General features: G+C 36.1%; 1 protein-coding gene across 3 annotated transcripts in view; it reads right to left on the reverse strand.

The window, feature by feature from the left end:
• The window catches only part of CACNA2D1 (calcium voltage-gated channel auxiliary subunit alpha2delta 1), a 676,615-nt gene extending 654,164 nt beyond the window's left edge, over positions 1 to 22,451 (reverse strand). For all 3 annotated transcript variants that reach the window (XM_036759223.1, XM_036759222.1, XM_036759224.1), the window contains exon 1: positions 21,822 to 22,451. In XM_036759223.1, the coding sequence (XP_036615118.1) occupies positions 21,822 to 21,916 (95 nt within the window). In that variant the 5' untranslated portion in view covers positions 21,917 to 22,451. The remainder of the gene's footprint in view (positions 1 to 21,821) is intronic.
• Positions 22,452 to 27,216: the final 4,765 nt, after the last annotated feature.

Consider the following 27,216-nt stretch of genomic DNA (forward strand, 5'->3'; position numbering starts at 1 on the left):
TTTTATGTGACACGCCTGGGGGTTTTAATTTTCATGAGTGAAAAAATAAAATAATAATTTGCATGGAATGCGTATTACATTTTTTTATTCCATCACTAATGAATAATCTCATTGATGTTAATTTTCTTTGGTGTTTTTAAGCAGTATTATGGACAGAACATATCGCATGGAATTTTCAATCAATCTGTGTGATGCCTTCTGTCTGTATGATGCAGACTGGTCAGTATGCACCTACCTTTATACTGTTGTGTTGTCACTTTGTTTTGTGTTTGCTTTTGCGCACCTTTGCCTATCATATTTATGACACGCGTTCCCCCACTTTCTATTAGTGTACTGTATTTTTTTATTCTGGGTGTGGCCCTCGAATAATTATTTTATTTTAATGCGGCCCTAAGATAACCTGTGGTTGGACAGCCCTGGTCTAAGTCAAAACTATTTTCTCTGGCCATTGCCTTTGTAATGTGTGTTTCATTTTCCTAGTGGAATGTGCTCCTGGAGGGCATGGAGAGTATAACACTTATCTGCATCTTCAGTGCTTGGCACATAGTACATGCGCAATAAATCTTTATTCATTTATCAGATATTTTCCTTTACTTCATCAATATTTATTCCCACCCCCCATCTTCCTTGCCTTTTTAAAATCCATTCCCATTGCTATTTAGAGCACTAACAAGAGAGGAAACTGAACCAGCATTAACACCTTACTCAAATGATGGGACAACATCGAGGCAGGTGCTTGAAGTTACATGCCAAATATTGCATGAAGATGATATTTCAGAGTTTCTTTGGCGCCTGTCATCTGAACTCTAATCCTTACATATATTTACAGTCTTGTTGATATGGCTATTTCATCTATTTGTACAGATTCAACCAATATCTTTTCATCCTATGCAATTATTATTCATAATATTCCATAAATTTGTAATATAGGATCTTCCCAAGGGACCCAGAGTTTTAACATTTTGTAGATATCAATCTAAAACTTTGACTGACAACCAACACTCCCTCTTGCTACTGGCATATTTTCATATTTATAAATGTCCTTTTTTTTTTATAACTGTCTGATATCTTTGGGCACTATTGGTTCACATAAACCCATTATACAACTTTCTGTGTCCTTTTAATCAACTTTAATTTTGATTCTTCTGAGACTAGTCTTCCATAATTTATGGTCACATCATATCACCTACAAAATGCTAAAATTAAAGACACTTGTTTTGATGGCAATGAGGAAACAATTTGGGACCTTAACAAAGTACATTACAATTTGACAAATGAAATCCATCTAGCATTTCTCCTTTTATTTAATTCTAAGCCAAGTTCACTGTCTTTCTGCAGTGAATGCTCATGATATGTATATTGAAGGACTAATTCAATGGGCTGTCCATCAAATTTTATGTCATAGTCTGGGAAACACGCATTCTTCATCAGCATAATTTTTCCTCTGTGGATTGATGAGAACATCTCTGTTGAATGACTAAGGATCTAAATTAAAGGGCCCTCTAATGCTCTGTGGCTCCCTTTACACAAAAAGCAGAATGTCATTCCCAAATAGAAGCATCTAGTGAGTCATCCTCTACAGAAAATCTCTCTCCCATTTGGACATTGTAAAAGAATCCTCTGCGATCTTTGGGGAACATAGACATCTCTGCTTTAATCCTGCAGAAGTTTTGTTGTGAGTCCCAACTAAACTACATCTACCAAAGAAGATTTATAGATAAAATTTGAAAGAAAATGGATGTGAAACAATGCAGATTTACCAGTTTTTCAATACCTAACACATAGTGTATGTTTCATAGTGGCTAATTCCCCCTATATTCTTTTCATCAAATAGAATAGAGCAATAACCTTTGAATATTAAGTCCAGTTCCTGATGTGCTTTATGAAAAATGGAAATTGGAAATAACAGTTGAAACAATGATGTCAGGAAGAATAGCTGGACACAACTGGAGAAAATCCCTGCTATAGGGGGCAGAATTTTGAAGGCACTTGAACATTGATGTTCAAGACATCTTAAAGTCGGAAGAGTTCCAAAAAGAATGGAAAAGATCATGGTTGACACTATTTCCAATGTTATCTAAAAGTGAATAGATAAAATATTTGATTATAACAATTAGAAAGACATTTTGTTTCTTATTTCTCAATCCCTTCTAGATACATGGCCACATCATGTTTTAAATGGAGCATTCTGCTAATCACAGGGTACATTCAGATCATAACACAAGTATACCTGTCATCATTTTTGTGTCAGGTAATATTCATGAAAAGTAGAAGAAAATGTATTATCAAGAGAGTCCATTAAGAATGTTCTGAAAATCACTTAGTAAGCATAAATGGCCTGAAGAGTTGAACAAGAGTATGGTCAGCATGTTGATAGTCACATCTGTCTGATTTGCGCTCTGTCCATTACCAAGGAGAAGGAGAATCTGTAGAAAAGGTTCAGTTGAATTCAATTAGCTGTCAGAGGCCTTGCTGAAAGATGAAATAAATATGTTAAAAGTCAGTGCTAGGGCTCATGTATCTGATTAGTTTACCTCAACTGTCTAAGAGTCATTGTAAAAATCTTTAAAATCATTTGATAGGAGTACATAATGACCAAGATAGGCATAACTTAACAATAATGCACAGATAATGTTGCAGTATCAGTATTATGATATGTCTTAATGTCTATCACCCTACATTAGGTAAACTCACTCCATATGTTTAAGATCTTGGTTGGCAAAACAGAGATGAAAGTTGTACCTAAAATCATCTGCCAAACCAAGAAAAAAATGAAGTAGAATAAGATTTTTGGAAACCACGCCCCCCCCAAAAAAAGTTCTAGCAGTATGCAGGTCAATGTGAAATCATTGTTCATGTTAGGCCTACAAAAGGACAGAACTCTCCTGTTTCTATGAGCCTTGAACTATTGGTAAATGGCATACCTGATTATTTGACATGTTTTATTGATTACAGGTACATAATATTTACCATAAACTTAAGTGAAGAAGATATTAAATTTCCATTTCTTTTTAGCATTTCACACAAAGTAGGTTTAAGCAGTAATGCATTGTAATGGATAGGTTGCTAGACATGGAGCATAGGTTCACATACCATCTTTAATAATAGTTATATGATGAAGGGTAAATAATTTAGTCTGTGAAAGCTTTAGACTGCTCTCTAAAACTTAAGTTGTAGGCAATGGTCACCATCTTTATTAGTAGATAGAGCTCTCACACAAACAAAATCACTGTATATTTAAATATATTACATATGCTTGGATGGCATTTAGTACTTAAACTATTATGGTCTTCCTTAGTCTTGTCAGAGCCTAAGCTTTCCAAGATCAAGGGTCACAGTTATATTGTATGAAAGCTTCATCATCATCATGGTGCTTGCTACTGTGACAATGAGGTATATGAAACAAATGTTAATTAAAAATAGAAAATTGTGGGGCAGCTAGGTGGCACAGTGAGTAGAGCGCTAGCCCTGGAGTCAGAAGGACCTGAGTTCAAATCTGGAGTCAGACACCTGACACACTTACTAGCTGTGTGACCTTGGGCAAGTCACTTAATCCCAATTGCCCTGCCATCCCCCCACCAAAAAAATAGAAAGGTGTGGGGTTAGAAATCCACCCACAACAATGTATTAAAAAAGTATTTTCAAGGGAATCTAAAAGACAAAAAATGGCTACGTTTCCATCTTGATTCTTTAAAACAGAAGTCGTGACAATTCAACAACTGTATAACTTCATGTGTGGCTGGCAGCACATAATTGCAAACATTCTATGTGTTCATCAAAGAGGAAGAGCTACATTCATTTTCAGCTCTGCTCAACTGGGTTCCTAAGTATGAAAACGGAAATCTAAAATAATTGCTATGCAAAGAAAAAGTATCTGAAAGAATGGTGGACAAGGAAAATTGTTCACAAGAACACACAAAAGCCTGAGTGCATTAGGCAACCCCATGCCACTGAAGGGTGGAAGTTCAACACATAGCAATTAGATTGAATGTCTCACTTAAAATCAAAATATTATGCTATCTTTAAGTCAAAGGTTGTATTTAAATAATAGTATTCAAATCATGTATGAGGTAGTTTTATAGTATGCTAAGCATTTCATCTGCTATACACTCTTTCATCAGATTCTCATAACAACTTTGTAAGGTAAGCAAATGGATAGATTGTTAGGACAAATGACTATTATCTCCCCATTTTACAGATTAGAAAGTTTGAAGGGGCTTTCCACATCATAAAATAAATGATTAAGATGGGATTCCAAAGTAGGTCTTCTGATGCTAACTTAGGGCTTCACCTATTTTGTACTTTAAAAATCTTTTTTTTAATACTGGGCAGAACTCATCAATTTGATAGTCATTAAAATTTATAAAGTATTCCTTTTTATTTTTGACTGCAGCAAGCAATTGCACCAGTTTTTCCAAAATTAAAAACAATATTTTGGTTCCCTTGAGGCAAGCAAAGCAACATAACTACTTATTTCCTATGGTCTAGACTCTATTGGTTTTATCAGGATAGCAGCTGGGGCTGAGTACAGGTAAAATGGTGCAAATACCATATGCAAAGGTTTCAACTTGAATTTTTTTTCTTTTTTTAAAATGGAAAGTTTGGACAAAGTTTGGGGACACTGGGAAGATCCCTTTACAAAAGAACACAATCCCCTATTGGATAGCTGATGATAATAATTAAATTGATCCTTGAGGAAGTCATAACCTCTTTGGTCTTCAGTATCCTCATCTGTAAATTGAGGAGATTGCACTAGATCAGGAGTGGAGAACCTGCAGCCTTAAGGCCACGGTCCTCAAGGCTACAGGTTCCCCACTCCTGCACTAGATTAACTCTAAGGTTTCTTCTAGCTAGAGCTATTATCTTATTCTAACTAAAATTTTGTCTTCTTAGCCTAAGGTATAGAGAGGGGTAATAAGCGAAGCTATTGTCGGTTACTACTACCATAGCGTAAAGGAAAGGTCTGAGAAGATTTTGATCAAGGAAATGGTTGAAAGGATATTATGGGCATTGGAAATATAGGAAGAAAAAGACCACAGGGTAAAGGAATGGTGACTGATGAAAGCAAAGCCCACTTTCAAATTTGGGGAGACCAGTCCTGGTTATTTCAATATATATCTATATCTTCATAATTTGAAGTATTTTATCTATTTTTTCCCTTCAGAAAAAAAAAACTATCTTTTAGAATATTATAGGCTAGTTTACTCACAATACCTCCTGATCCCCATGCCTGGGCCAAGTAACCTTGCCCTCCCTTTTTGGGAAGTCCCCAAACTACAATTGCTTCAGTGAATTCAGGACATATTAATACTATTTGTTCGTATAGATGAGAGTTGAAAAAGGATTTGGAAGATGTTCTTGGGATAAGGGAAAAATCCAGATCTAGAAGATCTCAATTAAATGAATTGGATTTAATTTGGAAACATCTAAGTTCTCCAGTTGTTAGGTTCCTGTAAGAGTCACTTCATATGTATTCTACAATTCTATTGAAAGCAGAAGAGGAAATTGCATTGGGATTTGCTGTATAAGAAGAACTTTCTAACCAATTATGAGAACATGGTACGGAAAATTAGGAGAGATGCAGGAATCTACTTTTTATAGCATGGATCTAATGTGGTTTAAGTGTAATCTTACCTGGGAAGAGGGAAATGGACTAAATTGTCAAATTTCTTTTTACATTTTGATATTACGCAAAAGACTGATGAATCAGTAATAGTCTCATTTTTGTGGGATACTTTTTGTATCCTTGGACACAAAAGTCACTGTATCAATCACAGTTACTCTGTGAATCAGAAAGAAAAAAACCCAGCTCTTTCAATTTTGAACTTAGAAATCCTTCTGCCTGCGATGTCTGGGAGGCAGTGTGAAGTAGGAGAAACACTATTGGGCCTGCACTAAAAGGACATGGATTCAAATTCTGGCTCAAATTGGGCCTCAATTTTCTCATCTGTAAAGTTAGAAAGTCAGACTCTTGCTTCTAAGGTGTTGTCTGATTCTGATTCCCGTTGTCTTTATTACAACTAGTAAATCCAATTTATTTTGACCCACATGACTTTAAGAGGCCTCTTCCCTATCTCCTTTGTATATCATAACTCACAATTGCCCAGAGGTTTCTGGAAAACTCAGCTGCTTTTCCAGATATACAGTGAAGCTTGCTAATCAACTCTGCATAATGAGGGATAACACATAAATGAGTCTGCAATTCTCTTCTATACTTGAAATGCACTGAGCTTTTGAATTAACTACTTCTTGCAAATTAACGTAAATATGTTTTTAAAAGTCAAATATAATTTTTAGATCACTTTACAATAGTACTTAACTGTAAGAGAGAAAAGATGTTGTTCTAGGAAGGGGCTTGGCTATGGGAGCGGATACATTTGATGCCTATCGAGAAGAAAACATCCTTCTAGAATATATGTGGGATAATGATTAGTAATTACATGATGTTAAAGTATTCTTCCTTATAAAACTTTACTAAAGAATACTAAACATTTCTCAACAACTCCCATAAGGAAATGTTTTATTTCTCCATATTTTCCTGGCTACTTTTAATCAAGGACATCTGAGACTTCTGTCAGAAGGCCAAATTGATTACGTGACATTGGATCATTGAGAATAATTCTGCTACACCCTAAAGAATGACAACTCAGTGACTTCTTTAGAAATACGCCAACATGATCTTCTGTCAGAGAGCAGGAAGTAGTTAAGTGATGGGACCATACTACAGTACAATAGAACTGTCATACAATGCTTCAACTCTTTATGCCTGTAGGAAAGATGGTTTTTCAAATTCAGAATTTATACTTTCTAGTTCCTGACTTCAAGGGCATGAAATCTAAAAACCAAACAAGAACTAATCTCACTTTATTATGAGAACGTTCAATCAACAAGACCAGAATCCTCAAAAGTCTAGGAAACAAAGGGCCAGGAGATTTTTGCTGGCTATGAAGTTAAAGGGTAACTGAACAGCAGTTTTAAAAGCAACACCAAAAGAAGTGAATAAAGTTTTCAGAGGAATGCAAAATGGAGTAAAAGAAAAGAAATAAAGGGGTCAGGGAAGAAGGCGAATATACTGAAGCTAATCTGGCTGTTTGTTTGCTAGGCACCATATACTGTGTGACTAAAATATAATATTCATCCATATAATATCCATCTAAAATCTAAGAAAAACCCTGTAAACCACAAGTCCAGGTTTATGTGACCACTTCACATATTTTCCAGTGATCTGTAGTCACTGCCAACTGATATCACCAAACTAGAGGACATTTTTTTTCTGGCCCATATCCTCTAAACCTATAAGGGTTTAGAGATTCATACTAGGTAGGCTTTGGCTCCGATGTATTGCTCTGGGTAGAAGCTATCCCAGGGCTTCAGCTGTGACCTGAGATCCTTCCATTTGCCACAAGAAATATAAAAATATTTACAGATGCTTCTCCAGGAATATTTTCTTGAAAAGAGAAGCATGAGATACTTTATTTGAGACCAGTAAACAAAATCTTAATCCTCCATAAACTCCTGGTCTCTAAGTAAACTGGAATATCTATATAGGACCCCAGCATACAAGGATTTTCTCCAGTCTTCTAGACTAGAGGTGTCAAATTTGAAGCACAAAACCCCCAAATGGGGTCTGAACCAGATTAATATGTAATTGGGAAATGTTTAATAAATAAACACATAGTATGTTTTGTTGTTTCATTTCAGTCATGCCCAACCCTTTGTGACCCCATTTTGAGGTTTTCTTGACAAAGATACTGGAGTGATTTGCCGTTTCCTTCTCCAGCTTATTTTACGGATGAGGAACAGAGGCAAACAGTAATTTAAGTGACTTTCCCAGGGTCACACAGCTAGCAAGTGTCTGAGGCCAGATTTGAACTAATGGACTTGATTCTAAGCCCAGCCCTCTATCCACTGCACCACCTAGCTGTCCCTCAAAATATGGCATAGATAATGTTAATTTATGGCTTTTGTAAGTCGATATGCAGCTGTCGGGATTCGTTTCTATTTGAGAATGACACTGCTGTTGTAGACTTCCAAATAAAACTTTGGTAGGGTTCAGACCTTGCTTGAGTCTAGGCTAAAACACTTTCTGTTTCAGAGGTGAGGAGGACAGCAATGCAGCAAGTGGTCTGAAAGTCTCCCTCAGGTTCAGAAGATGTGGAACAAAAAGATCCCCTACATGCTGTACACTGAATATTGTGGTCATCAATTCAATTCAGTTCAGCCAGTCTTCTATTACATACATCTACTATGTGCCAGACACTGTGCTATGCCTAACAGATCCCCATGATACAAAGATAAAAAACAAACATTCTTTACCTTCTGCCATGCCTCCATCTAGATATCCTTTATTACCCTTTCACACAATTTTCACCTCCCTTTACGACAACCCTAAGAGGTAGGTGCTAGCATTACCTCCGCTTTACAGTGGAGGAAACAAAGGCAAACAGGGGTTAAGTGTCTTGTCCAGGGTCACAAAGCTAGTAGGTGTCAGGAGGCTACATTTGAACTCAATAGTCTAGGTGAAATATGATGAGGACCTGAACTAGGAGAGAAGCTGTATGAGTGCAGAGGGGGACATTCAGTGCCATTCTCTCTCCCCACCCCCACTTCTGAATGCATTATATAGTTTGGCAGCATACAGCCTTGAAAAGAGAATGCAGTTATCCTTTCCACATCCTCAAGGTTATAGGCACAGTGGCCTCATAATCCGGAAAATCTGCAAATAATTTTTTGGCCCTCCCTTTGTACCAGAGACATCTGAATGATTATGGTATTAGAAGATAAAATATGTTAATATTATACATATATTTTATACATTTCTGAGCTTCTAAACTTTTTCTGTGTTGTCTGCTGGCCTTTGCATGTCATTTACGACTCCTACAAAATTCCCCCCAAATTCCCAGTTTCTTATGTCGATCCATGATATCCCATGATATATCGAAACTGGGATGTGGTAAGTCGCAATATGGAAGGGATAACCATACTGTCTTTGATTAAAGTGTTTTCTAAGAAACAGGTTGGATGTGAAGCAGTAGCAACAGTTAGAAGTTGTGGAGAGGGAGACTAAAATTTGATGTAAACAAGTAAGTATTTATTAAGCATTTACTATATGTCAGGCATTGTGCTAAGCACCAGGTATGCATATACAAGCAAAAAGAAAGGCAGTCCCTATCCTCAAGGATAAAAACTGAGGGGGTAGCTAGGTGGTGTAGCAGATAGAGCACTAGACCTGGAGTCTGAAAGACCTGAGTTCAAATCCAGCTTAGCTGTGTGACCCTCAGCAAATCACTTAACCTCTATTTGCCTCAGTTCCTCATCTGTAAAATTAGGACACAATGGAGACGGAAATGGTAAACCACTCGAGTACTTTGTCAAGAAAACTTCATGAACGAAGTCCATAGGGTCCTATGGAGTCAGATAGGACTAAACAACAGCAACAACCTTTAAGGAGCTTAAATTCTGGTGAGGGAAGACAACATATAAAAGGAAATGTATATGAATTAAAAATGCTAGGAATTATTAGGGCTATCCAAAGTGGGATGGGCTGTCTTGGGACAGAGCAGATTTCTTCTCACTAAACCTCTTCAAGCTGTAGCAAGATGACCATTCATCAGGAAGACTGAAGAAGAAATTCTTGTCTTAGTACAGATTAGACTGAATGGCCCTAGAATTTCTTCCTCCTCCCCTCCACCCTCCAATTCTGTGAAACATGGAAGAACACTGGACAACAGGATTAAAAGCTGGAAGGAGCCTTCTAGTAATCCCTGAAGGAAGATGTAATGTCCCTTCCACTATAGCATATATTCTCTTATTACTAGTTCTAAGCAATTAGATCTCTGAGCAAGTAGCAGGGAGTAGATGAAGCAGCTACTTGTTGACCCTAGAATAACAAATTCTGCTTAATGTCTCATGTATTTCCCAAGAAGAGAATCAGAGAGGACAACTCACTTGCCAAAGGCTGAAGAAGGGACAGGGTCTATCACAGGAACCCAAATCAGGGCTTGCTAAACTCCGATGACACCTTTGTCATAGTCATTTACCCTCACAGACCCAGCTGGCTCCTAGACACCAGACAGACAAGTTGTGTCAAAGCTAATAACTCAAGGAGATGAATGACCTTGTCTAATTATCATGCATGGTTTGCTCTGTGATATGTGACCATTCCCCTATGTATATTCTCTTACTACCAGCATTAATATAAATTTTATTTTATACAATTATCCAGGCAGGCAAGGCCTTGACACTAATGTCTCAATCCCCAGGGACTTAGCCTGTGAGTATACACACACGCGACCACACTGCAATAAAGAATTGCTCCATATGAATTAATTCTGATCTCTACATTTATATCGACAGGAAAATCAGGTGTTTCCACTGACAACCATGCATCCAGGATGTTTAATTTAAAGCAATCTCTGCACGCTCCATTGTGCACATGCTCCTGAGGCTTCACACAGCTCACTCCTTTGAATATCCTCACACTTCTGCAGAAGCAAATTAAAACCAACTCTAATATAATGCCTTGGCAAGGAAGAGAAGCTTTTTAAAGTGACAGCGTCATAAAGATTTTACACATTTCCTTCTGTAGAGAATGTCAAAATGATTGCCATGGAGAAGCTTATTTCTGGCACTTGAAAACTAGCTCTTTCACTTCTTATCATCAAGAAATACTTATTAGTCATGGTATTAATTTATAGTCTGAAATATCTCTCCCCCCAACCCCCAAGCCAAGCACTTAAGACATAATTTTTTAAACCATGGTATGCTTGCCCTGAGTGAACAGTGTTTATTAAAGTCCTGTTGTTTTGATTTTATAGATTAAAAGGAACGGGTTAAAGGAATGTGACTAATATTCTAGAAGCAAATGAGACCCTGGTCTTTTCCTAGCCTCTCAGTAGCTTTGGGTTTTTTGTTTATTTTACTAACATGTTTTAGATTTTTAAAAAATTCTATTAGTTTTAGTTATTCAGTATATTGGGTATTCTGATGACCGCCCTTTTGGATCATGTAGTCAACAGGAAGCTTTATTAATTTTTAAATATTATATTTCAAAGCAAGAAAGAAATTCTAATTTGGGGGAGTAAAAGCTGCTAGCATTTGGGTTATGACTTCTTAAAAACATGGGAAGCTGGGTGGTACAGTGAGTAGAGCACCGGCCCTGAGATCAAATCCTGTCTCAGACACTTGACACACTTACTAGCTGTGTGACCTTGGGCAAGCCACGTAGCCCCAGTTGCCCTGCCTTCCCCCCCTCCAAAAAAAGATAGAGTTAATCACTTTGCTGTATGCTATCAACTGTGTAGATTTGGGGGGGGGGGCGAACCTAAACTGAAATGCCTAAGGGTTATTATTTTTTCCTCAGTCTCCTTTTCTCTTTCCCATTTTTAGGCTATAGCTATTTCCCTGGACTTGGAAATCGAGGCTTATACTAGCATGCCAGAATATTCTCTCATTAGAATGGTTAAATACACTTTAAGATACTCTTTCAAAAATGCTCAGCCTTCTACTTTCCAATCTTTCCAGTTGGCAAATTAGTTGTATGGAGTTCTTCATACGTAAAGAAATATCATATCCTTCTCCTGTACAATATTTGAATTCTGCTCTATTCCAAAGTGTAATACTGATAATGGCCATCTTGTATGTACACACATTATTTTTTCATAAGGTAAAAGAGATGAGGTGGTATGGATTCAACAACAAATATGAAGCATCTACTACAGCTGCATTGTGGTGGGTACTGGGAGCAGTAAAGATAATGAAACCATCCCTACCCTCAATAAGCTTATATTCTACTAGAGATTTAGGGGCGTAGAATCTACCCTGTACAAAGATGGATATAAAACACTCTAATTTATCTTCATTGCTGGAACAACTCAAAGCATCTGCCCTGTTGATGATCAGTATGCAATTGCTTCATATATGGAAGACATTGTGAATGCTGTTGTGCTAATCTCAGTAAAGAGTGAATGTGGAAAGCAGTGGGCTTATTTTGATATCTGGATTTCAACCATGGCTACCTCTGGTCTTTATGATAAAAGGCAAGTTAATTCCTCAGAACTTCATTTTCCTCATCTGTAGGATGGTATAATGACATCTGTACTACATAAGTTATCATTTGTAATGCGTTACATAAAGAATAGCTAATAGTGGTGAATGTGGTAATACACACTTAGATAGTTTACATGGCAACTACATGGTGCCATAGTGCATAGGGCTCTGGGCCTGGAGTCAGGAAGACTCATCTTCCTGAGTTCGAATATGGCCTCAGACACTCACCAGCTATGTGACCCTAGGCAAGTCATAAATCCTGTTTGCCTCAGTTTCCTCATCTGTAAAATGACCTGGAGAAGCCAGTATCTTTGCCAAGAAAATCCTAAACAGGGTCACAAAGAGTTGGATAAGACTGAAAACAACTAGACAACAACAGAGCCAATGTTCGCCATTCACAAAGACTGCTTTGGAATACTCAAAGTAGCATCGTACAGGAAGAGGGTAAATAAATACAAAATCATATCCACAAAGACAAATTAAAGGCCTTACCCTTTATCTTTCATCTTCTATTTCAAGGCACAAGCCTTATTTTAATATACCCATTTGAACCAATTTCTGGTGGTACCAAAGAGACCAAAGTTATTCTTTAGGTCTATTGTTTGGTGGTTGTGATAGCAACCATTCATGCAAACAACCTTGAAATTTTGGGAATGCTGAATTTGCAGCAGTAATAAGAGTCATTGATACCAAAGCCATGACCTTTCAAGAGATTCAGACTTTAATTTCCAGATTAACCAGAGGAATCTTCTATAGGGTGATCCTTCCTACTTAATGGTGTTTTATTCTTTTGCCATGCATACTCTTGCATTTGAAAATGTGCTTGTGTATTAATTCATTCTCTTGATTAATATTATTTCAGGCCTATAAGTCATCCCTTTACTAAAAGGAGATTATGTTAAGATGGTGTTAAGCCACACAACTGTCAGACTGGTGTGCTTTATTGTGTCTTTCTAGTAATTATACACAGCTTTTGCTTGTATTGCGACAGCTTTCTACAAAACATACTCATACTCACCAGTGCTCCCTAACATCCATGTAGTGGTTAATCTCCATTACAAAAATAGGAAGGAATAAAAGCCACATGAAAAGGGTTGGAACTAGATAAAGAAAAGTCAATAACAAAGCCTAGTCTCATTATTACTTGTCAGATACCTTCAGTCCTGTGAATTCTTGATTTCAAATGATTGGGCTACATGGACAACCCTTTCTTGCAACCCCCAGAAGCAGAAACCCCTTGCCTAATTAAGAGGGAAAGAGAGAGACAGAGACATAGAGACAGATAAAAAGACAGTGTCGGAGAGAGACAGAAAATCAGAGGGAAAAATAGAGACAGAGAGAGATAGAGAGGAAACCACAAGCCTTCCCAAACTGACACCTTGAGAAAAGATATGAAGAGCTAAAGAAAAAGGTAGAAGGTTAAGATAAGACTGAGCAACAATCCTGGAATCTCTCCTTCATGTTTAACTCTAGGAATCCCAAAAACCTCCCAATCTCAGCAATTAGCATTTTCTATTTTGCGTCCCTATAAAATCCTGTTTGAGAATATGGCCCAACATTTGGGGGGCTCTCCAGAAGTTATACAGCCAATTGCAATGGTTTACCATATCCTACAGCCTACTATATCATGCTGCTTTACTTCTGAATTCCTTCATTATGTTTTAGGTTTTGTTTTTTAAGACTTTATTCATATTTGCAGTTGTGAGGTGTTGGGGGGTATATTAAAAATAAAGCATTCTTGTTTTTAGAACCTCTCAAATAGAATACAGTTGGCATGGTTTTGAGCTTGTTTCCCAGAGTTCCACTTGCCTTGAAAATATTAGCTTTAGAGACAGTTCATGAAATATAGAAGAGCAAATTTCCCATCACAGCATTTTTTTCTGGGCTGCTAGCACTTTATCTAGCTTTTAATGATATATTTTTCTAATATTCTCATCTAATAAATCACTTTCCCAGGATTTTGTGAAAATTGTAATATTTAAGTCCTTTTGTATTCTGGAATTTGAACCCTTTTACCATCTTTGTTTCCAAAGTGAATTTGGAATCCCGAGAACTAGGGCCTTGGGAACTGAATATTAACTTCTTTGAATGTTTCTTTTTAAATCATAGACCCAAAACAAACTTCATGAGCAAAGCATTACCCCTATTTTAGGTTCATAAGTAAAATGAGAATGTTACCTATAATATCTACCTCAAAGGGCTGTTATGAGCATATATACACAGCACCTTGAAAGCCTTAAAGCATTATAAAAATGTCAGCTACTATCTTCCTCTTTAATATTGGTGTTACTTTCTCTGGCACTCTCTCAAACTCAACATTTCCTCTACCTTTGCCAAAACTTTTAATTATTTTTCAAAGTAAGGAATTTGCACAGGATTCATGTAGGTTGTCATTTTATTTTTCTATTTCCACATGATCCTGCCAAATAACATTTCACTCCTCTGATCTTCAGTTTATGAGCTTTTAATATGGTAAGAACAAATTCCGTAGGCCTTTCTAAGCTTTTCTATTTCTCTCCCTAAATCCAGATGTTACACCCGAGGATCTTCAGACATAAAAATCTTTAATCAATAGTGTTACTGGTTTGAATTATTTTTCCTTTATAGAGTACTGATTTACTTATCAATGAACAATTACCAACATAAGGATTTCAATATAGGTCAAAGTGTTAAGTGATACTGGAAAAGCCATTGAAAAAGAAACAGGAAGAATTGCAATGAAGAAGTCTTAGAAATTAAGACCCACGAACATGTAGTCTAGAAGAAAAGGATTTTTTCCTCTAGCCTTCAATGATTATACCTTACATCAATAAATAACATTTCAAGATAGTGAGAGGACAAGTGCATGCTGAAGTATCATTTTTAGCTGTGACTGGAAGGCCAGTGTGCTATTTCTGTAAAGGTATTTAAAGAGAATACCTCAAAGTGGTTCATAAATGACCACATTTCAAAAATATGATACTTTTCTCAAACACAATTCAGGTTCTGGAATAGTAAACACCCATCGAATTTCAGAACTCTTATTTTAATGCTTAACTGGTTCTGTATTTTAAAGTTCTACAATTAAAAATGCAAACTGATGATAAAATTCAACAGAAGCATATGGTAGCAGAAAAATTCAGCAGAAGCAAGTGTTAAAATAACATTTAACCAGAAATATTCCATATCCATATTCAAAGAGTATTTCAAGCACTGCTTCATATAGAACAGCCTGATTTTGAATTACTGTAATTAAGTGTAAAAGTGTGCTGATTTGTTGGTCCCACAGTGTCAATCTTTTCCATAAACTTGTTAGTCTCTGTATAAATAGAAAAAAAATGAAAACTCCAATAGCAAGATTCCTTTATCCCCTGGCAAATGGTGACAATATAGATAATCTCTATGCCTATCTATGCTAAATTATATAAATATATTTAAAGGATATGTAATTGTAAAAAATATATTAAGAGGAGAGGAATATATAAATGTGTACATTTTTTGTATGGGAAAACTAGTCCTTTGTTGTTTGAAATGCTACAATACATCGCCAAATTTACTTATCTTCTGAAAATAAAAGTAAATATTTTAATTGGATTGCATTTATTTACAATACAGTGATCTTTAAAAAAAACCAGCATGAATATTTCAAGATCAAAAAAGTTTTTTCTTTTGCTTTTCCTAAAAGGATGACAAAATTATCTTTAAAAGCATGTTTTCCCTATACCAATAATGAGTCATTTTAAATATTTTGGTCTTGTAAATATTGCATTGAAGAAAATAAGAACTATTAAATTTCCTTATGTAAAACCACCATGTCATGACATAAGTATGTAACTATTATAAAACTATACATAAGTAAATAAACATTTTGTGAACAAAAAGACCTTGCCTATCAAGGTATTTGCATTCTAGAAAAAAATACTCTTACAAATGAATGATAATAATCTGATGTATAAAAATAATACACATTTGGACATATATGTACATATATACATTTACATAAAATAAAGTCAGAGTTATTTAATTTACTAATTAGGTTTTGTCTCAATAGGGCCATGTCATTAATATTTAAAATCTCTGGAAGAAAGGTGGTAAAAGGCTGAATTGAACATAACAGCACATATCAATTCCTATTAAAACCCGCTGCCTTTTTGCTGTACTCTAGGGAACACCTATCATATATACTATGGCACAACAGCAATACAGTTTGTTGTTCATCATGGCACTGCATGTTATGAGAATCATATATACATTTAGATATTTGAAGGCACTAAAGAGTATAAAAATTATACATATATATATACATATATATATATATATATATACTTTCAGATTAATTAAATTAAATTTTCATAGTCATTTATCAAGGAAGAGAATAATTACAATGGAAAACTCCTAAATGAAAGACTTGGGAACAGTTTGGACTCTGTGAATTGAATAGTCAAAAAAAGTATTATAAAGTTGGAAGAACATAATTAGTTCTCAGTGCCTAAGGGTTTAAAAGGGTTTTTTTGTTTGCTTTTAATAAAGACAATAACAAATCCTTATTACAAATGATAAAAGGCCATCATTACTGAAAATCATAGGCAATTTACTAAGATATGAAACACAAACTCTTGCTTTGAAAATATCAGCTCAGCAGTAGAACTTATATATTTAACATGTATTTACACATGAAATACATACAGAACATATGCCATATGCATTACATACAACATATATTGCATTGTTTTATATGTGTCTGTACACATTCATATCTTTATGTCTATAAGCATGTGTATGTGTTCTTACAAATCTATAACAGATAAGCAAATAAGTACACTTTTTAACCCATTGAAAATCAAAGTTTATGGCCATGTTGTTTTAATCAATTGAGGTATTTTAAAAATTTGGACATGTTCAAATAATAAATGCATTCGAAAAAAGAGAAAAGGCTTACATATCTTTATGTTAAAAGAAAGACATACTCTTAGTTTGGAAATTTTGACCAATATAATTTTCCCAACTGGATTATAAATGAATGTTACTTAAAATTATGCTCAGGTTAAATAAATGTTTGGCCATATCTCAGAAAGAAGACAAACAGGGAATTTTTATTATTTCACCTTTTTCTTGGTTTGAAGTTTGGGAAATATCCTCAATAAAAAAGTGTTGAGCAACAGCTATATTTCTTTCTAAAAGAAAAGAGTTAATTGTCCTTCCTGATTACAATATAAAATATCTTCTCTGATGTCAGGTCTTACATTAAATGCTTAACAAAAAAAAAAAAACAGGCTTTAATTTAAACATACACATCTTGGTCTTTTTCACCGAGATACTGCCACTTTGGGGGAAAACCTATCTACAGTAATAGAAGAAAGAGATATCAAAGTATACACATTCATTTGAGCTTAGTTCTTCCTTCCTAACTTATCTTCTTTTCTGTACTTTTCCAAATTGCATATGTGTGTGCCCAACAAAAATGTCAGTATGTTCCCAACACATTCTAATGCAAAGGTGGATCTACAGTGGCACAAACGTGACTGCATTCAAATTTACATGGCCACTTTTAAAGAAAAGCAACTCTGTTGCAAGTTTTAATCACCTGTAGCTTTAGATATTTTGGAGAATAGCTGATGGGAAACGCAAGTGGCAAAAGAAATTTAGGAATACAGTATGCCTTCATCTTTCCTCTTCTTCATTTTGCCTCTTAAGCCATGAGAAGCACAGTTTAAGATGTGCCATGTGAAAATAATCATTGTTAAACACTTATGAGAATTGAGTAGCCACATCAGGAATGATACAGAAATAATACTTTGTCCTATGCTATGTCCTACCAAGAAAAATTGTCCTACCATTTTTAAATGTTATGTCTTGGATATTTAAGGCAAAAATTATTCATTTATGGAATTCCACTTAGAGGAGTTAATTTATAATTTTCTCCATACAGACCCAGGCATATCAGACAATCCCCAACTAACAATAGCTATGTCATGAATGATATTTGATTCTCTGGCATTTTTGAAGGACTGCATAAGAAATAAGGCAGGATGTAGGAGGAAAGGCTTTACATGACATTAAGCTATAAATATAAACGGAAAGCTTTTGAGAAACATATACAGAACACCATACTAAGAAATCAAAGAGAGAGGCCTTTACTTAAGTGCATTAGTATAATGGGGTGTGTTGATATTTTGCATTTTAAATCTGGCATGTTGGAGCAGATGCTCTAACAAACTGTTTCTAAAACTAAGAGATAGCTCCCTACTCTGAAAGCTGCTTTAAAAAAAATGTAGGCTCCTAGGAAAGGCCAAGTATGCAATCACTGCATTTCACATTTCCCTCTAAGACAATTCCTAGTAAAACATTTTTAGGATATTTAGGCTTATCTTATTTTAGCAAAAATAATAAGAAAGTTATTAAATACTACATGAAAACATCAGAATTCCTTTTTGTCTGCAATAGAACACCAATTTTAATGTGAATTTTTAGTAAAAGAACATAGTGAATGTTTAATATGAGGTTAGAGCTATTCTTTTATTACAGTGAAAATGCTATTTTTTAAGGTAGGTAAAGCCAGAAGCAGACACTTTAAGGATATATTTAGCCTGCTTTATATTTCTTTTATATCAGCAAAATATAATATTTAACACTGCTAGGATTTTATACCCTATAAAATAATGGCATCTTATTTTAATTTTGAATAACCACTTTCAGCTTAGGTTCCAATCAAATCAGTGTATTGTAGTGCTTCAAAATTTTCTGATGGTGGGAGTATATTGTTCCCTCATGCTTATTTATTAAAGGTTCCTTCTAACTCTAAGATGCTACAATCTCTGAAACAATAAAAAGACCAAAGAGAAGTCTGTAGAAAATAGCTACTTCTATAAATAATTTTTAAATATAAAAGCATTTTACTTGCATTCATTAAAGATTGCACCATTTAAATTAATTTTTAAAAGATGTAACATATATACTAGATGTTAAGCTTACACAAATAACCTATCCTAAGTATAGTTTCTAAATGCAAACAGAGGATGTAGGAAAAAGCAAGTGGACAAGAATATATTATAAAAATCATCATGCCTTATTCTCTGTTTTATGAAGTTTGATCATAAATTCAGCCTGGCTTAGGGGAGGAAAAAGGTCTAATATTGCAGCCTCTGATCAAGCATGGATAACACCAACTTTTCAAATAAATATCCTGTCAAAAAGAGTGCAAATGTCACCTGCTGAAGACCAACCCCCCTCTTCCCCTAGTCAGTACAAAACCTTGCCTATAATTTTATTTCAGAAGTAATTTATTCTGAAATCCCATCTTTGAATAATTGAAAATTGTATCTCCTTCTTCCCCTAGTCAGGACAAATCATTGCTTATTCTCTTACTTCTGACATAATTCATTCTGAAATTCCTATATTTAGATAATTGTAAATTATATCATTTGTGTATTGTCTCCTCTAGTAGGAAAAAAAGAAAATCATTGAACTCTATTTAAAATAAAGGAACAGTAACATCTCCTTTTATGTCTGTATCTGCTATATCTTATGAGGCTACCCCCAAGTCTTCTTAGTAAGCGGCAGTTGTGCATGTTTCAATTTTGGACCGCTGAAAATCAATTAGTTGTTTCAGTTTAAGAAGAGCATTTATTACAAATTACTCTAATGCAGGAAGGACTTGCAATTTAATATTTGTCTATAGATACATTTTCAAGCAGTTGATCCTGCATTTTATTCAGAGACTTTTTTACCAATTGATTTTTTTTAAATACCAATACTTTTATAACTAGTAAGGTAATGATGCATTTCTATAAAAATGTTTTCAAGAATTGTAAATGAATACTGTCAGTTTCAAAAACCAGGGACACAGAATGCTGCTCAAGTCAAGTAAATGTAAAGTCAAAGCATTTTGGAGATAACTACACTTGGAAGAATCGTAACTTTATATGGGACAAGAGCTTACAATTTGTAAACTGTAAGCAATTCATTTAAGTATTCACTTTATAGGTCACCCTCCTGACAGCAATAGAAATGAGAATCTGAATCTGATGTAAATAGTTTGGCATCATTATTTGGCGAACTCTGCCTTTCCTTAACATGCAGTGTCACCACCTGGATATCTTGCCAATTATCACACTTTATTTATTTATTTTCTCAACATTAAGTGTGCAGAAGCAATTCTTATTACAGAAGATGCTCTAGAAAGAGACTTTTTTTTAACATTACTTGATAAAAGAAAAACAAAACAGTATTGCTGTTACATTCTCACTCTCTAGTGTGCAAATGCTCTATATTCCTCCACTGATATCTAATGTAACAAAGCCTGGGAACTAAATCTATTAATAACTCCTCCAAAAAGTCCCAATTGGTGAAAATACAGGGCTTGTATCTACTAAAAAAAAACCAAACCAAAACAAAAAACCTCAAATCTTCAGCACTAAGCCAGCAAAGGACAGCAAATCCTTTATAACACAAAATAACCAAGAAAGAGAAGGCTACCTTTGGCTTTGTTTTTGTTATGTAAAATGCATTAAAGTGAGTCATCCACTTAAAATTACCTACTGGTGGTAGCTGTAACCCAGTTTCAGGAACTAAAATAAATGCTTCCCAAAATGCCTGTTAGGTTATTCAGTGCACTTAACCATAAATGTGAATGATGATATGTAAGTGCACATATATGTATAGCTATTTGTATATAAGTACATGAAATTATCTAAGATTTTGTAATGTTTCTTGTGAAAGTAGAGGAAATCATTCTTCATTCTCACACCTTCCATGAGAATCTGACTACCTTTAAAAGCCATATAACCACAATAAACGGTAGGCTGACCATTTACAAGCCGTGTTAGTTTTGTGGCAATGAGAAAAAAAAAATCAAACGGCCCTGTATATAACTCTTTTAGTCTTTCCTTCAGAAACCAGATTTGGTGACAGCCCCTAACTCCCTATTGTTCATTTTAACTACAGAAACTGGATGGCTCAGTTTTGCTTGCACAGTTCAGCTAAAAAGAATACGAAGGTAAGGATAGCGTGTTTCTAGGACCCCCAGCAAGCCCACTAGAAGTGACAAAACATTCGGAAGTCCTGGAGGGAGATACACTTCACATAAGAATAGCTGTCAAGTGCAACCAGTCAACTGTCAACTAAACAAGTTTTGTTAACAAGGTAATTACAATCGAATCCGAGGCCAAGTACAAGAGGTGTTAGCCCTCTGCTGACTCAGGATTGGGGGAAAAAAAGATACATCTATATAAAACTCATATGTATGTGTCTACTAAATCTTTACAGAATCAAAGCTTTTCAGAGGGCCTGGTTACATGTGAACATGTGTCCGGCTGGAAACTTTTCTCTCAGCACAGCTAAACTGTAAAGAGGGCAATTGAGAAATAGGCTAAAGTAGTGGAAAACCCCTGGATTTTTAAAAGTCGCTCATTTTCTATGTGGATGTTTTCTAGCCTGAGACCGCCTAGCCCTGAACCCGACACCCGATGCGGGAGATTTCGGATTTCGTGTTTATTTTCTAAGAGCAAACCCTGCAAATACCTCCTCATTTGTCATTTTCATCTTAGATTCTGGTATTTCTTTCTCCTCCTCCCTCCTTCTTCCCCCCCTTGCAAGAGAGCCAGGAACTCCTGGTAATTTACAATCCCCCGCCCCCAACTCTCTCTAGCTCGCTCTTTCTCTCTGCCTCCCTTGCTCTCTCTCTCTGTCACACACACACACACACACATACACACAAACATACACATACGCACACGCACACACATGCAGACGTTGTCCACATCCCTCGCCAGCCCCAACTCCTCGGGTGGACTTACGTGACTGCCGAAGGAAAAGGTTCTTCCGATGAAGGGTTGATCAGCAAAGATTGGAAAAGTGTCAGACTAAAGACTAGCAGCCAGCCAGCAGCCATCTTCGGGATAGAAGATCGATTCTCTCTCTTCCCCCCGCTTCTCACTCCCTCCCCAACTCAGGGAAAAAATAAAAATGATAATGGAACAAACCGGGAGGGAGAAGGGGAGAGAAAAGGCAAAACACCAATGCACACACTGCAAAGAAAGACGCCTAGAGATAACGCAAGCAAGGTGCCAGAGATGGGGAGGGGCTCGGTGGGGGAGGTAGGGGGAGCAAAATCGAGATCTAGAATGAGGGACGGTGGAGAGAGAAAAACACACTAGACGCTCACTGCTACTCCCCACAGCAGCTTCATCTGATCGGCCGCCATCAGGGTTACTTTTGTAACAGATCTCGGCAAGCGCTCTCTTTTCTGTCTCCTCTCTCCCTCTCTCTGTTTCCTTCCCTGATTTATTCCCCTGATTGCAGAGTAGAAGGAGGAGGCGGAGGCGGGGGCGGAGGAGGGGTGACGGTAATGGGGAGGGGGAAGTAAGGAGGGGGAGTGAAGAGGCAGAGACTTGTGGAAAAGCGAGGTTTCTTCTTGCTTCTTCTCTGCAATGAGCAGACGGGCTCTGGGAAAGTCACAGGGTGGTGGTTGGGGGTGGGAGGTAGGAGGGGAGTGTGTCAGATGAGCCTAGAGGAGCCCGACCATGAGCAGCTCTCCATAGAAGGAAAGCATAAAAGGAACTCCCAAAGTCAGCATCTGAGCTCTCTCCCGAGTCCCAGGGGTGGAGGAATGGTACCTAACCCCGTGGGGCTGCCAGGGGAAATGCAACCACCATCTCCCAGAAGGCATCCAAAGACAGTATTATACTCCAACAAAAGTGCTTGGCACGCTATGAGATTCAGATCTTTGTGAGTTATTTTTGAACACGCTTGCAACGTTCTCCCACCCTCCTCGGAGGCACCAGAATAAACTGCCTGCCTAGGAAACGTGGAGAAGCGATTTGACAACAGAAGTAGGAGGGCATTAAAAAAAATGTTTTTTTAGAACCACTAATGATTTTCTACCAGGTGGCACTATTTGCCTGTGAGTGTCTGGGTCCTTTCCTCCGTGCCAGCTCAGATCCAGTCACATTAGCTGGTATCTCTGCTATCACTAGTTACTGGGTTTGCAGCCTTGCAACGGAGGTTGGCTGAAGAGCAGGGTAGAAAGTGATGGAGGGGGTAGGACTGGTACTGCTGTAATAGTCTCTCTCATACACTTACCTATATAGCAAGGGGTTGGAGGGAGGAAATTCTTCACCAACCTAGATTCATGGAAAGGTTGGTAACAGATTTTTTCCTCCAATATTTTCAGGGGGGAAAAAACCTGGGCACTCTTGGTTCGCCAGAGCTTCAACAATGAGTCCACTTTGTCCAGTGTTCATGTTTGTGAAAGAAGAGACAGGTGCAACAGGCACCCGTACTCGAGTGATTGAACCTGAAACAGGTGGGATGGATGGAGCCAAAAGAAAAACGAGGGAGAGGCAACCCCAATCAGCTGTTGCCTGCATCCTTCTAGTGAGTCACTTACAAATTGGAATTACTGACATAGGTGAGATACAATAAATAAAAATAATTTTCAAGGCAACAGGCTTAGTCCATGGCACTGTTGCGGGGTGGGTGGGGGTGTCAAGTGAGATAACATGTAAAATGATTTGCAAACCTTAGAGTGCTCTATAAATGCTAGCTACTATTAACTTCATTATTTTTATTCGGTTTTACCGGTATGCATTCCCACACTAACTACTGGCCCCAGAAGGGATTGGAGCAGGTTGTTGGGCAAAAAAGCTGTTTAGGGGTAATCAAGCTGCAGGTTGTAGAGCTGCTAACAATGAACCAGGGATATAGTTTACTTTTAATATGGTAACATTAAATTACCTCCCCTAGTAATATCACCACTGACTTAGATAAGTGGGAGGCAGAATAAGATTGGCAGTTATTTTAGAAAATGCTCTCTGTATTTATATAAAACCATATCACTAAAGCTGTATAAGAGCTGTGCTAATTTGGGGGTGACTAGAAGGTTTTATACCCAATATAGTTTTATAATTCTTAAGATGAACTCAATGAAGCAAGGCTCTGGTGTGCCCTTCTATTAAAAAAAATCCATAAAGCATACAGCTCTTTATGGGCTATATATTGAGGCAGTCCCTCTCTAATGAATTAGTAGAAAGAGCTTTCCCTTTGAAGTCCAGGATCTGGGTTCAAATCCCTATTTTGCTGCTTAAAACTTGAAATTAGACAAAGTCAACTAACATTTGTTACCCTCCAGGTATTCCTTGTCTCCAAATTAGGCCTTTGGACAAGAGGATTTCTAAGATCCCTCCTTCTCCATCTATGATCCTATGAATCTGACCAAGAGAAAGAAAAAATAGCATACCAGAAAAGAATGGTCATGCTCTCGTGATCATTATTCAACTTAGTGCATATACCTTTTTTTAATTAAAAAAAGCTCTTTTGCATTTCTTTTCTTTGTTTTTCAAATATCCTCCCTTTGTCTATCTTATTCTTAAATTTTCCCTTGGAAAGTGTCCTCTCTACCCCACCCCCAGGGATTTAACTTAGGTTTATTTTATGCCAGGCATAAGGTGGTGAGGCAGTAGGAGCTCTATAAATGAGGAATGGAGTGGGATGTGATGGAATTGAACACTAGAGCACAAAAAGGATATTTTATACAATTGAAGATGACATTTATTTTCCTTTTTTTTTTCAAGAATTGGATCACCAAATAAAACAGTAAATTTTTTTCAACTGTTAATGATTCAAGAATAGGTATTTTTGTCTTTGTCCTTTTTGTTTTTTAAATCAGGAAATTATACCTGTATTAGCAATAGCCAAAATTTAGGTTCACATTACTGTCAACATGATATATTGGTATTATAGCAGCCTTACCACACACAAAAAAGTATTATGTTAATATATTATGTCAATTATTTCAATAATGAATCTAAACTTCCTACTGTGATCTGCTATGTTCCAGTCTTCCATCTTTCCAAATAGTGGATTAAAAATGAAAGTATGGAATAAACTTTCAGAGAACCTAAATCTTACTTCATAATTAACTTAGTTGGCCTTGAGTCAAATCTCAGTATCTTTGTATTCCTTTGATGAAACACTGTATGTTTTTCAATATCCAATTCTGTAATATGAAATGTTGTTTGTATAATTCTAACTAAAGTATTTGGTTTACAATTATGAGTTTAAATCACAATTGGCATTCTTTTGTGAGATTCATTATTAATTACTTTTAAAAACAACATAAATCTTTTAATCAGCCAGGGACCAAATGTGGCTTTTATAATCTGCACGGGGCAAATGAAACAAGGTCATTTTAAATAAAATTTTATCAATCTATCTGGTGTTCTATAGTATTCTAAATTGTCCAAGTGCCATTCTCTTACATCAGAAAACACATCATTAATTTCATTAAGACTTTGCTTAGTAAAAGTAATGTAAGTGGATGTAGTTCCTGGGTTACATACATTTTAATCACCAAAGATGGTCTAGTTGCCACTTTAGATAGAACTTACATTGTTCTTTTCATCATGATTGATGGATATAATCTTTATATACTTAAGGGAAGGGGGAAGAGCAGATGAAATAGTTTTTGAATTATCAACTAATGTTTAAGTGACAAAATAAAGTAAATATCAAGATGAGTTAAAGTTTGGTAGATGGAGATTTTACATTTAAATGGTAACTTGAGGAAGCAAATTTCAAGAAAACTTGGTGTATAGAAGTGATTTTTTCAAACCTAAGCCTATGGTCAGTAACATTTTAAGGAAGCCTACTGAGGCAGGTAGGTGGCACATTGGATAATGTTGGTTAGAGTCAAGAAGACCTGGATTTAACTCTTGCCTCAGACCCTGGATTGGTGACAATTTCTCTCAGCCTCAGTTTCTTCATCTGTAAAATGAAGATAATAATAGCTCACGCTTCACAGGGCTGTTGGAAGGATCAAATGAGATAATACATGGTCAGTACTTCACAAATCTCAAAGTGCCTTAGAAGTACTTACTTCCTGTAATTCTCATGCCCATTTACATAGCTTTAGAAAACCTAAGGTAGAATGGTCAAATATTCACTAGTTCTTTTTCATTATTAGAACATTATGACAAATATCAGTAGCCTAAAATTCTAACACTGTAACAGTTCTGTGAATGGTACTGATTTGCAGAATTTTTGTGGTTTTTAAAATAATTTAGTTAAGACCTTGCTCTGTGTGTGTCCATGGTGAGCAGCCTAGCTAACATGCATATGTGCAATACTTCTCAGATTTCCTAGGTAACTGCTTCTCTCCTCTCAGTTCTCCTGGTCTAGAATGCAGATAAAGCCAAAGAGTCAAGATTAGAAATTCCTTTGATAATACTGAAGGGGTGTGCTGTAGTGGAAAGAACAATGGATTTGGCCTCAGAAAGCCTGGATCTGAACACTTAATCTGACACTAACTGTGTGACCTTGAACAAATCACTATATAGGCTCATAGAATTATGATTTTAGAGCTGTAAATATCCTAGAGGTCATCAAATCAATCTCCATATTTTACACATTAGGAAACCAAGTACCAGAAAGGTTTAAAGACTTCCCCAGAATCATACAGCTAGTAAATTTCTGGGATGGAATTTGAACTCAGGTTTTCTTTCACCCAAGTTAAGTGATAGAGATCTTCTATGCCATGTTATCATTCTTAGACTTCTTTTCCTCAATGGTAAAGTAAAAGGATTCTCTTAGATGCATTCTAAGGTAACACCTCCTTACAAATTTAATATTCTGAGATTTTAGGTGGGGCAATATTGATTGGAGCTGATTGTCAACATTCTTGAAAAGAATGATATTCAGTGCTTTGGAAATGCAATGGAACCCTAAAACAACCAAATTTGATGTACAAAGATTAAATATTCATGAATATTTCTGGCACATAGTAGAAATGCTTGTTGCTTGATGCATAAAAGAACATCCCCTGAAATATAACTACAGGCAAGGTCTACTAGGCAGATGTTAATACTACTATCCTCCAGCCACATTAAAAGGTATTTCCATTCCAGCTCAAAGACATACTTAAATATATGCACACACATATGTGTTATATATATATGTGACATATATGTGTGTTATATGAATATATGAAACATATACATATACCATATTTCCCCATGTATAAGATGCACCTTAATTTTGGGGCCCGAAATTTGAAAAAAATGTATTACATAAAGTTATTTAACTCAAATTTTATTCATCATAAAATTCATACAATAATATGAAATTCAAGGACCTTCTGCTTATAGCATTCAGGCATCAAATTTTTGGCAAGTCTGGTGCTTGTACTCATGCTTA

The sequence above is a fragment of the Trichosurus vulpecula genome, chromosome 5 (genome assembly GCF_011100635.1).
Source record: "Trichosurus vulpecula isolate mTriVul1 chromosome 5, mTriVul1.pri, whole genome shotgun sequence".
Classification (NCBI taxonomy): Eukaryota; Metazoa; Chordata; class Mammalia; order Diprotodontia; family Phalangeridae; genus Trichosurus; species Trichosurus vulpecula.